We start from the raw sequence: 14,096 nt of genomic DNA, 5'->3' as shown, positions 1-14,096 counted from the left end.
GAAATATAGAAGACTTCGTGGAAATAAAATAGCTGGCTTTGCACAACTCTAGTTGACTCTTCTTTTCTTGGCCCTTCTATTTCTTTAGCAGCCAAAAATTTGACATATGTTTTTTCAGTGGTAAAGATAAGTGGCAGGAAGAACATCACCTGCTAAATTATTCTTTTTAGGCACAGGATTAGAGGCAAAAAAAGAAGCATCTGCATTGGGACACCTTCCAGTCTTCCTACCAACTTGACATCTTGAATATATGCGTGAGAGCAGTTTAAGTGAAAATATGGGAAGGGGAGAGGGTTTGTTGGCTTTCTTACTGCCTGAAGAATATGCTGTCATTGGACTATTGTAGGGTTGCAATCCATCTGGAATTTCCAGGACATATATGGAATATAGCTGTGTCTAGCAGTGTCCTGGTGGAAATCTGGTAAATGTCTGGGAAAATACGGATGTATGGCAGCCTGTGTTGGCAGTGCCGTTTTGGCCTATCTTCCATAAAAATAAACAGCATGTTTTGCATTTTTGCTGAAAAAAATATCTGGGCAAAACTAAAAAAAGCTCAGCATCTTTGCCCCCACCCCAAAAGGACTTCCACTGAAAAGCAACAAGTCCATTAACTTGCCAGCCCCATGTGAAAGTTGAACGCGAGAAAGAGACGGAATCCTCAATCAATCAATCCATTTTCTCCGCCAAAGTCTTGCGCCCTGCCAAGCCTCTCTATACTCCGATCGTGGATCAAGCTGCTTCACTGAGCTATACAGCGTGCTAACATCCATCGATAAGTCAGTAGCTGGACTAACTAAAACAGTTTATAGAAGAGATAGGAATTATCCGCGTCATGATTCTCAAGGCTGCAGCACCGCTTTGATGTATTGCAAGGAGAAAGGCACTTTGGCGAAGGAATTCGTGCGAGTCCTCCTCTGTACAGACGATGCGCACGCACTGGAGTGTATGCTCAGTTCACGTGTCCTGGAAAGCCCTGGCGGATCACGATGGGTGGAGACAGAGCAGAGCTCTGCTAGAACGACACGTGTGCATGTGTGACAAAAGAGTGCATAACGTTTCATCGAGGGAGACACGCTTTATGGGCAAAACCTATTGCGACAGGTGTGGGAGAGCGAGGGAATGGGCATTTCATCTCCTGAGAAAGGGGTTAAGGGCAGAGCGACCAGTTCTCCGCCTCCCCGCGCTAAACGAGTCCAAGAAACAAATAGCAATCCTCGTTCAAGTTCATTGCGGAAGTGGTGTCTTCACTTTCGTTTCTGCTGAATTCCTCGGCCGAGAAAGACAGTTCGGGTAGTCTGGCGGCGCTCGGCTGTTTTCATGGAAGGTGGCGCTGGTGCCTCGGCGCCTCACGCCTCTGCTCCGACCAGTACCAAGGCGAAAGAGGGAAGTAAGTGCCCGGTTCATTCCCATACAGGGGAAGGAGTTGCTGCTTCAGTCTCAGACGGTGTTGGCGGAGTCCCCGCCCCGTCCCATAGGCTTTCTCCGGCCGTTGTTTTGTAACCCGGATTGGAAGACCCTTATAAGGGGCTCCCTGGCCCTTGTGCGCCCACCACCCGCGTCCTAAGCGAGGCGGGAGCGCCCGCTGGGGAAGCCTGGCAGCCGGGAGGGATTGGGCGGGAAATTCGAGTTTGAGCGGGGAACTGTGTGGGCAGCAGCGAAGGAAGTAAAGCAGCCCTTCTCAAAATGCCAGCCTCCAGAGGATGTGTTTCATTAACAGCCACGTCACAGTTATTTGCTTAATATTATCAGGCCCGGAAAGTGAAGATCCTCCTTACATGTGGCGAGCGAGCAATAGTACAAAGGGCTGGTCACACTCTGCTAATGTGTTTCCTCCAAAACATGGGGACGTTGGCTTCTTTTGAAAATAACGATCAGATTTGCATCCGTGTCACACAGTAACCCCCCCATACACATACCATATTTTTTGCTCTATAAGACTCACTTTTTCCCTTCTAAAAAGTAAGGGGAAATGTGTGTGCGTCTTATGGAGCGAATGCAGGCTGCGCAGCTATCCCAGAAGCCAGAACAGCAAGAGGGATTGCTGCTTTCGCTGTGCAGTGATCCCTCTTGCTGTTCTGGCTTCTGAGATTCAGAATATTTTTTTTCTTGTTTTCCTCCTCCAAAAACTAGGTGCGTCTTGTGGTCTGGTGCGTCTTATAGAGCGAAAAATACGGTATGTACAGTACAGTGGTACCTCAGGTTACAGATGCTTCAGGTTACAGACTCCACTAACCCAGAAATAGTACCTCGGGTTAAGAACTTTGCTTCAGGATGAGAACAGAAATTGTGCGGTGGCAGCGGGAGGCCCCATTAGCTAAAGTGGTACCTCAGGTTAAGAACGGACCTCCAGAACGAATTAAGTTCTTAACCTGAGGTACCACTGTACAAGTTTTTCCTGCCTTCCAAAGTTTGGACAAGATGTGTAAGAAGAATAATAATCATTATTAATATTATTATTATTTATACCACACCCATCTGGCTGGGTTGCCCCAGCCATTCTGGGCAGCTTCCAGCAAAATATTAAAATACAACAATTCATCAAATATTAAAAGCTTCCCTAAACAGGGCTGCCTTCAGATGTCTTCTAAAAGTCAGATAGTTGTTTAATTCTTTGACATCTGGTAGGAGGGCATTCCACAGGTTGGGCACCACTACCCTCTCCTTGGCGCTTCAAGCTGTGGCAATCTTAAGAGCAGTAAAATACGAAGCATACTCCTTTTAAGCATTTGTCAGATTTACAACCTCCTGGGGCGTGGGACTCAAAGTAATAACAGCTCAGATGGGTGTAGCCAGGATTTATGTTGGGGGGGGGGGCAGAACCAAGCTATCTGCGACACTGTCAGTTCATTTATTTATTTACTTGATTTAAGGGGGGCGGCTGTCCCCCCCCTCCTTGGCTACAGTCATGCCCAGATGGTCTTGCTTCTCCCGTTGCCACAGCCTTGGATTCAAGCAGAAAGCAAGCATGGCTCTCCCTCTCAGGCTTTTGCCTGCAGCCTGCTTCTATTTCCTGCTCTCACATACCATGCTGACTTTTGTCCTTCTTACCACCCATTTGCAAAATGACGTCATGCGCAGAAGCGGCGAATCGCAACCCGGGCATGCACAGACACGCCGCTGCAGGTTGTGTTCCTTTCATCCCGTTCACAACCAGAGGTACCACTGTACTAACAATCCATGCAGTACTTTGGGGCTAGTGTGGCCCCTGCCTGGCTACTTCAACAAAAGAATCCTCCATTAGATTGCTGGATCCAGGAATTGGAAGGACCCATGCAGGAAAAGAAATTCACTGTATTTATTTTCCCCAATTTGAATTGCATTTATTTTCCCCTGGTGGTGATTTCAGGTTTTTTTTAACATTAATCATTTCCCACATACTCTTCAAGTTTTTATTATGTCTTTTCCCAGGCCTTTTTAATAATTTTACATTGCCACCACATATAGTAGCTCTTATGCATCTCTTATGCGCCTTCCCTTCCTGCTTCTTCTCTATCACAGTCAAAGTCTCCCAAATCTCGAGTTGCAGATGTAATCTGTCCTGGAGACACATCCGAAACTCAAAGCATTCGCATCCAGAATGCGTAGCGCTTCTGCACATGGGCGAGCGGTGAAACCGGGAAGTAATCGTACTTCCAGGTTGCCGCAGGACGCAACTTGAAAAGACATAACCTGAAGCAGACGCAACATGAGTTATAACTGTAATACCATTTTTGTCTTGAATTACTCTTACTTTTCCTTGTATTTTCCTCGTACCTTGTCTCTCTACCATTTTCACGTTGGTGGTTTGTGTGTTTGACTCTTTTAATTGTCCCACAGCCTCTGCAAGTATGTTATTACTTTTACAGATTTGAGAAGCTGCCTTATTAACATCTTTTATCTGATCAAACAGTTCTCTTTTCATGTCTAAAAGAAAATCATACAATTCATCTCTTACTTTTTTTGCATTACGGCCTGGTTGGTTTGTTTTAACATATGGATTTTTCCCTCTGCCATTTCTAGTTTGGAGTAAGGAGGGGCTAACTCTCCCTGTTTCCCAGCTTCCTCTAGGGTTTACTTTTAAAACAAAAAGTCCTTTCCCACCACTAATAGTGTTATTTTTAGCTTTGTCAATACTTTGCCAAGGACATTTCACTAGGTTCAGAAGAGGAAACCAGTGCTTCCAACTTTACCCCTCCCCTCTCCCAACTTACTCACAAATATAATTTATAACAGTTATATATTCAAATCTTGACATCCATTCACATCCAAATCATTTCTATATATTCAATATAATAGGTCTATACAATTAAAATCTTGATTCTAATTTAGGTAAAGGTAAAGGGACCCCTGACCATTAGGTCCAGTCGTGGCCAACTCTGGGGTTGCGGCGCTCATCTCGCTTTATTGGCCCAGGGAGCCAGTGTACAGCTTCTGGGTCATGTGGCCAGCATGACTAAGCCGCTTCTGGCGAACCAGAGCAGCGCACGGAAACGCCGTTTACCTTCCCGTCGGAGCGGTACCTATTTGTCTACTTGCACTTTGACGTGCTTTCGAACTGCTAGGTTGGCAGGAGCAGGGACTGAGCAACGGGAGCTTCAAAAAATAAATATGCAGTTTTCTTCCTTCAAGAAACATTGTAATCCTTCTTAGAATTATCCTGCATTCTACATCAAGTTCAGTCTCACCATAGGATCCAGTCAAGTTCAGATTAAGTTCAAGTCAATATCTTGCTTGAAAAGTCTTGAGATTGGTATGAACAAAAGCTATGCGTATTCCTTTTATTCTAATCACTTATTAGTTAACTTATCTCCCAAAGTAAATTTCACCCACACTTCGCTTGTATGTATTTGGAGCTCGCAGCACCCAGAATGGGAGTGGACTTTCTTTTATCACTCCCATTTTCTTGCCAGATTCACCAAATTACCGTATTTTTTGCTCTATAGGATACGCCCGACCATAGGGCGCACCTTGTTTTAGAGGGGGAGAACAAGAAAAAAAGATTCTCCCCCTCTCTGCTCAGCCCCTTCCATTTCTCCTGCCACTTTGCTGAAGGGGCGCTGCGCAGAGAGGGGGAAATTCCCCCCCCCCTGTTCTCCCCCTCTAAAACAATGTGCGTTCAAGGTGCGTTCAGTGAAGGCAACCCAAAGCCTCCGAAGCGCAGCCCTCTCGCTCTCCAGGCTTCAGCGAAAGCAACGCGAAGCCAATGAGCGTGGAGGGAGCGCTCCCTCTGCACTTCGGAGGCTTCGCGTTGCTATCGCTGAAGCCAAGGAGCCTGCATTCGCTCCATAGGACACACACACATTTCCCCTTAAATTTTGGAGGGGGAAAAATGTGTCCTACAGAGCGAAAAATACGGTAGTCAGTCAAATTAGTCAGATTCCTCACCCTTCAATCAGCACAATTGTTGGAAAGATTTCCGCTTGTGGCTGGATCAGAGGCTTGCTTCTACACAGCAGCGATGGTGCCTAGCTCACCGGTGTGCTCGGCTCCCCCCCCCCCACTCTCTGCTCCTTTTGAAACAGGAGCAGGGACCGGCAATCCCGTCTGTGAGCCGCAGGACTCCGAGACCCCCCAATGCTCCTCTTGGGGTTTTTTGGGGAGGTGCATCGCCCTAGCGCTCTTCCCCCAGGCTCCATGAAGCCGAATCTAACAGAGCCATCAGATTCGCAGTCCACTCACCATGTTGCAGAAATCCAGAAGTGAGTACTCGGTCTTTAAAAGGTTTGCCATCAGTAGCCCCTCCCTCCCCCCCCCCAAAAAAGTCTGCGGTTTTTGGGAATACAGGGCTGCTCTTATGTTAAGAAGGCTGCTGCACAGTTTGAGCGATGAGAGAAAGCAATAAAGGCTTCACAATTATGGTGAACATGCTACATAGCTTTACAGATATTCAACATACATTACATGCCATGCTAAAATGTTTTTCTATAGCCAGGCCTTCAGCTGATTATGTAATCTATGGCTTTTTAAATGTGTTTATGCGAGGATGGTTATTGGCGTATGTCTGTTCTTTTGTTATGTATTTTGTGTTCTCATTTTATATTTTTATATTGTAAACTGCCCTGTGATCTTTGGATGAAAGGCAGTATGCAATTTTAATTATTATTAATAATACATTTTTAGTTACCCAGAATGCTGGAAATAACTCTACTTCAGAAGCGAACAGCAGTGAATTATCAACTTCCACAGATGAAAGTGATCCGGATTACTCCTTAGGAAATGGCCGTGAGTACCAACATGGATATGTAGCGGAGTTTAAGGCATATAGTTCAGGGAAGAGAGGTTGGTCATGCAAAGAGCCAGCAAACAAACCAGAAAGTCTTTCATTAATTATATTTCCATTTCATCTGAACCAGGAAACTATAGTGAAAAGCTTTGAAACAAGCAGAATATTAAGCTATTGCTTAATATCCTGGCTTGTTGCAAAGCTTTTAAGTGCTGTTTTCTGGTTTGGGTAATGAGAGAAGTTCCATTTAATTGAAATTTAGATAATGTTTCACCAAATTATGATTTAAAATGTGGTAGGGTTTCCAGAACAGTTCAAAGGCTTCATGGAGTTTGTCTAGCACTGGGCACTGTCTTTAATGCAGAGTGAAGAAGGAACTAGAAATAAGTGTGTGTAATTAATTGGAAACATTTTCTTAAGGAACAACAAATGCGGTGAAGAGAAAGAGAAAAAGAAAGCATCGAATGCAATATACTGAAAGATGGAATGATAGAAGAATTCGAAAAGGTAAAAAGTTCAATGCTGTAGAATGTCACAAACTTTTCATAATGTTGTACAATTTCTGATACTAAATAAGCTTGCAGTTTTATGCTGGCGAAGCCCATCCTTTTCCTCACTGTTTTCTTCATTTAGCCTGCCACTCATGCCTTAGTGTTAATAGTTAAGTACTTCATTCCATCACTCTGTTCTAGAACTTCACTGGAGTGGACTGGCAGATTGTAAACTGCTTAGAGGTTTTATTACAACCAAGCAGTATATAAATTCTGTTGACTAGATGAATATAATTCACAATCTTTTCACTTCTCTCTCAGATTAAAATTTACTCTTACTGGGAGGGATCCGAATTACTTTCAGATGATATGAAATATTCTGTGCTGCATGTTGGTGGTCTGGAGTTTGGTATCAGATTTATTTTCTAGAAGCCCAAAATATAGGAATTTTAACTATTTGACTTGGATTTCTTGATCTCATCTAGTAAAACGAAGGCAGATTAAAATTCAAGAGGAGGATTTGCAGGGCTCCACGCTTCCTGTGCACTGTGGACAAGTTAAAGGTGTTTTATATAAGGAGAAATTGGCAGCAGGTAAACTATTGGTTTTGAAGAGTATATCTGTGTGTACAGTATTAAATCTGTACAAGGCATATAATATTAATGGCAGATTTAAAAATTGGGATGGGAAGGGTGCCATCATGTAGTTAGTATATGACTACCATTTGCATTTGGGGAAGAACTCTTTCTTCTACATATCTTCTCAAAACAAAAATAAGTCCCATTTCATTTATTTGTTCATTTAAAAGCATAAATTCAGTGTATTCAAACACACAAAGCAGGGTCTGGTCTTATGGGTCAGGGAAAGCTTGAGCAAAAAGCTATATCTTTACATGATATCGGTGTTCACTCAAAATCTGGCCACAGTATTCTTCACCAGCTTCAGCTTCTTGCCAATCCCAAGGGAAGTCCCACATAGAGTGCATTATAGTAGTCCAATTGGAAGGTTCCTAGGTAAGTGTATATAGTGTATATAGAAGCCCCCAAATTTTCCCCAGAAGGCAGTTTATTTTATATTATACATATCCCATTCTGCTTATGGAGCCAGGGTAGCGTACAGCAATTACTTCAGTATCATAATGAGATTTTCAGTCATTTGAATCCCTCTTAAAAGCACAAGTTATTTCCTCATCTTTAAGTATTTCAGCATGTAATTTATGAATTTGATTAATTTTTTTATAGTTTTCACTTCCCATATACTGTGAAGTGAAAAGAAATACCAGTACTTCTCTATTGTCAGAACCAAAAGTGTGCAGAAATGTGATTGTACCCCCAGTGCTCCTCTTGGGGTTTTTTGGGGAGGTGCTTCGTCCTAGTGCTCTTCCCCCAGGCTCCATGAAGCCGAATCTAATGGAGCCGTCAGATTCGCAGTCCGCTCACCATGTTGCGGAAATCCAGAAGTGAGCACTCGGTCTTTAAAAGGTTCGCCATCAGTAGCTCCTCTCTTCCCACCCCCAAAAAACTGCGGTTTTTGGGAATACAGGGCTGCTTTTATGTTATGGTTTTTTTCTAAAGTAAAAAGGTAAAGGGACCCCTGACCATGACTCTGGGGTTGCGGCGCTCATCTCACTTTATTGGCCGAGGGAGCTGGTGTACAGCTTCTGGGTCATGTGGCCAGCATGACTAAGCTGCTTCTGGCAAACCAGAGCAGTGCACAGAAACGCCGTTTTCTAAAGTATATATTGGATAAATTGTTGACAGATTTCTTACATGATTCAGTGAACTTTGCTGACTGGGATAGGTGTGTAACATTCATGTGACTTCTCTGTTTGTCATAGGAATTTCGCAGAAGTCCATCAAAGGTTCTGATGGGAAGTGGTTCACACCACCAGAATTTGAGGCTGAAGGAGAACGTGAAAGCTGGAAATCCTGGAAAAGAAGTATCCGCCATAAAGGGCTTCCTTTAGAAAAATTAATAGTGGTATGCAGTTCACTTGTAATGCCTGCAATTTTAATGCCTTATTTTCTACATGTGATCTGAAAGAAGTATCAGATGATACTTTCAAGTTTGCAGACAGTCACGCCTTTCCTTCTTATAATCACAAATACAATATCCTGTCCTTATGTAATCATATAGTATTGTCGTACCTTCCTTGCACCCGCTACAACAATGGGAGGTGTTGGTTGGACTAAAAGAATTGGAAACAAAGGAATTCCTTTTGCTTGCATTTTCCGCTACTTTTTATTCTTATACAGTGGTACCTCAGGTTACAGACGCTTCAGGTTACAGACTCCGCTAACCCAGAAATAGTACCCCGGGTTAAGAACTTTGCTTCAGGATGGGAACAGAAATCGCGTGGAGGCAGCAGGAGGCCCCATTAGCTAAAGTGGTACCTCAGGTTAAGAACAGTTTCAGGTTAAGAATGGATCTCCAGAACGAATTAAGTTCTTAACCCGAGGTACAACTGTATGTTGCTCAGGTGTGTGCCAGTTAAAGGCAAGAGGTGTATTTCCTGGAGCAAAGATGTATTAACATTTTCAGGCACCTATGACAATAACGCATATAAATATATATGGGAGTGATGTGAGCGGTATCTGTGCTAAGAAATAGAGCCAACTTCTTATATACTGATGTCAAAAAATAGATGTTTCAAAAATAGTTCCCATTTCTTTGTGTGGATTCCCTCATTTCAAATACTATTTTGGGATCCCGCTAATGCATCAGAGTAACTAATTATGTCATGCTTATTTCAGAGTGGATATCTTCCTAATCCAAAACGAATATACGGCAGGAGGAAAAAGGTAACAGTTTATCAACAGTTTTACCATATTGGTGTCTGACAGCCATAGATATTGTCAATTTATTCGTATATTATATTTTCCACAAATACACCTGTGCTCAAAGCAGCTGACATTTTAAAATATATAAAAAAAAGGAACTGCACTATCAGCATGAAAAAACCCCTCAGTCTATGGGTGCTGCCTGTGAGCCCTAGAAAGATGAAATGGCTGAGCCCACCACCACCACCTCCCTGTCAATGCTAGTAGGCCTGTTGTGAATGGAACTGGGGGGAAAGTGTTGTCTCTGGAAGATCTAGGGACTTCTACACATAATTAAGAGACGTGCTGCAATAACTGTGGCCTAACTGTGGGGCAGGCATGATGGCCAGGCAATAGAAGCCGTCACCAATTGGAAGCAAAGCAAGTATGTCCACACTGAAACTTTTGCAGGTACAAACAGTATCGGAAGTAGGGTTGTGTAAAGGTAAAAGGTAAAGGTACCCCTGCCCGTATGGTCCAGTCGTGTCCGACTCTAGGGTTACGCGCTCATCTCGTTTAAGAGGCCGGGAGCCAGCGCTGTCCGAAGACACTTCCGGGTCACGTGGCCAGCGTGACGAAGCTGCTCTGGCAAGCCAGCATCAGCGCAGCACACGGAAACGCCGTTTACCTTCCCGCTATAAAGTGGTACCTATTTATCTACTTGCACTTGGGGGTGCTTTCAAGCTGGGACAGAAAGAAGGGAGCTCACCCCGCCGCGGGGATTCGTACCGCTGACCATACAGTCCTAGGCACTGAGGTTTTACCCACAGCGCCACCCGCGTCCAGGGTTGTGTAGAGCTGCCCTAATAACATCATGAGCACAAGCACTCCTGAAGGCACAGTTAAAAGGATGTCTGGTGAGGGCTTCCTGTTTGGCTTGCCATGATGGCGACTGCCCATTACATCGGAGCCATTTTGCACGGAATATTTTGAGGATGAGATGGGAGTAATCATCCTCCCAATCGCCCCAGGCCTGGGGGGGGGGGAGGAGGAGCTTCACCCGCAGATCACCCAACACCTGCTCCCAATCCGGGAGGAATGAGGGGGCAGGGAGCGCTAGATGGAAAACACCATGCGTCTCTTTGGCAACTTTCCAAAGTCACCGCCATGAGCAACAAAATTCTGGTTTTTAAGATGACAATTCAGACTTAATTAATGGGCAAGCTTTGAGTGAGGGGAGATAAACTACTCTGCTAATTGATTCAGCCACTGAGGTGCCAAAAGATTTGAGTGGAAGAAGGATTATCATCAGTACGGGACTGGTATGTCGGAACGGAAGGGGTGAGCCTCCTTTGTTTCTTTTTGATATACTTTGTATTTGCTATTTTACTTGGCAAATCTCCCTGGAAGGACTGACTACTGGATTGTTTATCTACGCAAGCGGGACTGGAGAGTATTGTATTCATTAAAATAATTTTGGTCTAATTATTAACAGTTTGGAAAAGATTTATGAATTTGCAATTGTGGAAATCAAGGTTTCTAGCTAAAGTACAGGCTTAATTGCTTTGGAATGAGATAAAATGGAGAAGTTTGGACATATGCCTGGTACAACTGGCAGCCAAATTTCCTCCATTTTGGGATGTGTCGCAGAGGATAATCACAGGCGTGAGGAAGTGAAAGTGAAATGCCACGATCAGATTCAGAGTACAAAGAATATAAAGAGAGAGAAAAGGAATATAAACACCCACACAGAAATATACTGTATTGATTTAACTCGCTTGCCAGATGAACTCAAGGCTGTTAAAAACAAATGAAGGATTAACATTGGGTTGCCTTATGGGAACTACCTGGAAGAACTATGAAAATCAGCACAAATGTGAGATGATCTGTACTCCCCGACCTCAGAACATGGGAAGCCAACCAAAGATTTATAATTTGGCATAATATTTGGACTGTTTGATTATTGTATGATTTGGAATGTTTTTGATGTGGTTTTATTGGATTGTTAAAATGGAAAATTTAATAAATATCATTATAAAAGGATGTCTGGTGAGGCCACCAGAGAATGGGTCAGATGAAGAGCAGGATCCAGGGACCATGACTGATAACCAAAGAATGATTTATGGGCCAGAAAACAGTAAGGCAAGCTGAGATTCTTGACAGCAGATGAGATGGCCTTTTACTGTATTTGCCCCAAACTAGAGCTTGGTAAACTAGGAAAGAGTATAAACAAAATGGGGATAGGCAAAAGCTAAACTGAGAAAAGGTAGTTGGCACAGGTAGTGCCAAATACACCTGGCTGAGATTTTTCTTACTAATAGCTTCTGTGATCGGATGATCCTCGGGGACCCATCCAACTCTAAAACTCTAGGATTCTAATATAAAAAATGCAAGACTTGTCTTTCTAGACTGCAGGTGCTGTGTTTTGCTGAATGACATGCAGTTTGACTATGCCTGTTGAATCATCTGTACCTATTTTTATTTGGCAGGTAAAGAATCCATCAATATCATTTTGCGAATCAGCTCAGTTCCAGTCATCAGGTCAGTGGAAACTTTCTGTGAGGTATGTATTACAAAGCAGTGAGAGTGTTGGTTTATATGTGGGAAGCCCAGGATCAAATTCATGCCTTTGGGTCCAAGGCTGGCTTTATAATGTGGTTGCACCAATGGTTGCCTGGAATGCCCAATTTTGTATTGTGGTATTGTGATGTATGCCCTTTGCTGGGTGAATCTTTGATGTGCCTCTCACAGATATAGGCAAAGTCATTCCCTGTTCCCATTAGAATGCTACCATAATTCAGGACATGGATTCCCTGGATGCCCACATATGTGAACTTCATTGAAGCTTTGATTCTTTGGGGAATGACATGGCTACTGTGAAGAATAGAGACAGTCAGTTACTGAGCTTCATCATCTCCCACCCTAGCTGTGGTCTGTCATGATGGCCCAGAAGAGGCCACGCCAGGGCCATCAGAAGAGGCCACGCCAGGGCCATCAGAAGAGGCCACGCCAGGGCCATCAGAAGAGGCCACGCCAGGGCCATCAGAAGAGGCCACGCCAGGGCCATCAGAAGAGGCCATGCCCAGGCCATCAGAAGAAACTATTCCAGTGGCACCTCAGTCACCAGGCAGGACCCCACACAAGCACCTTCGAGTGGAGCTGACGCGTCTCTCACCATCTGTACTCACCAGGGCATGGTGCAACCCTCTGGATTCACCACACACAAGCCCACTGGATTCACCACAGGCGAGCCCACCGGATTCACCACAGGCGAGCCCACCGGATTCACTACAGGCGAACCCACCGGATTCACCACAGGTGAACCCACCACCTGTGCTGAGGACACCACATCAGAGATGCCATTGGCGCCGGAGCATGAAGCCCCACACCATGTGTGAGTCTGATAGCCCCAGGCCCTACACCACGGGGCTACAGTTGCTGCATCCTCTCTGCCTTGATTTTTGGTGGCCATGGGGATTTGGGGGAGGTGGCCGGCAGAGGGAGCTGTCTGGGGTAGGATGGCAGATTTTCTCACTGGCACAGGAGGTGGAATGGGAGTGGCTATAGGGCTAGACAGCTAGGATTCCCTCCACCCATTGGAATGAATGTCAGATGGGCATTGACTATGCTAGGTCCTCACGTCAAGACGTAAACATGTCATTATTGTCTCAATCCTCCCCATGGTCTGCTCTTTGTTTCTTTTTCCCACAGCATCCAGCCTAGGATGTGCCATCCTGCGTTCTGTGCATGAAATGAAACGACTATTCCAAAACACCTTTGGAAATCGCAAAGCCTTGCAGGTGAAGCTCCAAGATATCAATGGCCACCTAATTGGCTTGCGGCATCAACATGCAGACCTAAAGAAAGCCCTGGACCGATGCAATCGGCTTGATGCAGCCCTGGATGTTTTGACATTGCAGAAGCAAATGAACAGCATCATTGAGCACCAGATGCAACTGGAAACATTAGTGCTGAAGATCCTGACAACACTGGGTGTGAAAAGGTCCTAGCCGTAAGGGATGGTTCCCACCCAACCCCTCCCCTGTAGAAAAGGAACGGAAAATTGTGAAATATTAAGTCTCACTTGTCATTTTGTTGCCAGTTCACTACTTGGAGCTCCTTTCAATCTTCATAAGATGTGATTTTGCTTCCTTCCTCCTCATCTCTAGTTCTATCTTAGCTATTATCAAACTGTATTCCCATGAACTGAAGAGATGTTCCATGCAGTGTTTTACCATTCACTGATTTATTGGTCCAGATTAGTAAACCAATTCTAAAAGAGGTTGGATTTCCTATTTCACTGGTGAAATATGGCAAAAACTATGCATTTTACATATTTTGCTAATTAAGAAGCAATGATTCATTTGTTTAAATTGCAACCCATCGTCTCCCAAAGGGGATTCCCCAGGTAACTAACGAAAGTTAAAAACAACAATATTAAAATAAAATGTCCATGATATTCATGCACTAGAAAGCAATAAAATATTTGCTAGTTTCGCCTTACCCTCCAAATGCAGCCCAAATGGTTCTTACTGTTTCAAGTTGACTTTGGGAAAGCTTCCAGGAGAACAATTTTATCATTTAGGAGCAGCCGCGACACCTTTAATGTTTTAACTCAGCATATGACATGAATTGCTGCAAGGT

At 44.1% G+C, this 14,096-nt stretch overlaps 1 protein-coding gene and 1 long non-coding RNA gene across 2 annotated transcripts; both read left to right on the top strand.

The window, feature by feature from the left end:
* Positions 1-1,017: 1,017 nt before the first annotated feature.
* On the top strand, positions 1,018-13,734 carry LOC308585633 (uncharacterized protein). The gene is made up of 9 exons (XM_081191395.1): positions 1,018-1,387; positions 6,100-6,201; positions 6,623-6,709; positions 7,179-7,286; positions 8,531-8,673; positions 9,447-9,494; positions 11,942-11,993; positions 12,379-12,846; positions 13,164-13,734. Exons 1-9 carry the CDS (start codon positions 1,318-1,320, stop codon positions 13,460-13,462), a joined length of 1,377 nt encoding a protein of 458 aa, XP_081047521.1. The 5' UTR covers positions 1,018-1,317; the 3' UTR covers positions 13,463-13,734.
* On the top strand, positions 9,501-11,330 carry LOC308585639. The gene is made up of 2 exons (XR_014007549.1): positions 9,501-9,957; positions 10,311-11,330. It is a non-coding gene; the product is annotated as an uncharacterized lncRNA (long non-coding RNA).
* Positions 13,735-14,096: the final 362 nt, after the last annotated feature.

This window comes from Podarcis bocagei, assembly GCF_964188305.1.
Source record: "Podarcis bocagei genome assembly, chromosome: 4".
Taxonomy (NCBI): domain Eukaryota; kingdom Metazoa; phylum Chordata; class Lepidosauria; order Squamata; family Lacertidae; genus Podarcis; species Podarcis bocagei.
The sequence above is the reverse complement of the archived record's forward strand: the minus strand, read 5'-3'. Positions and strand labels throughout refer to the sequence as shown.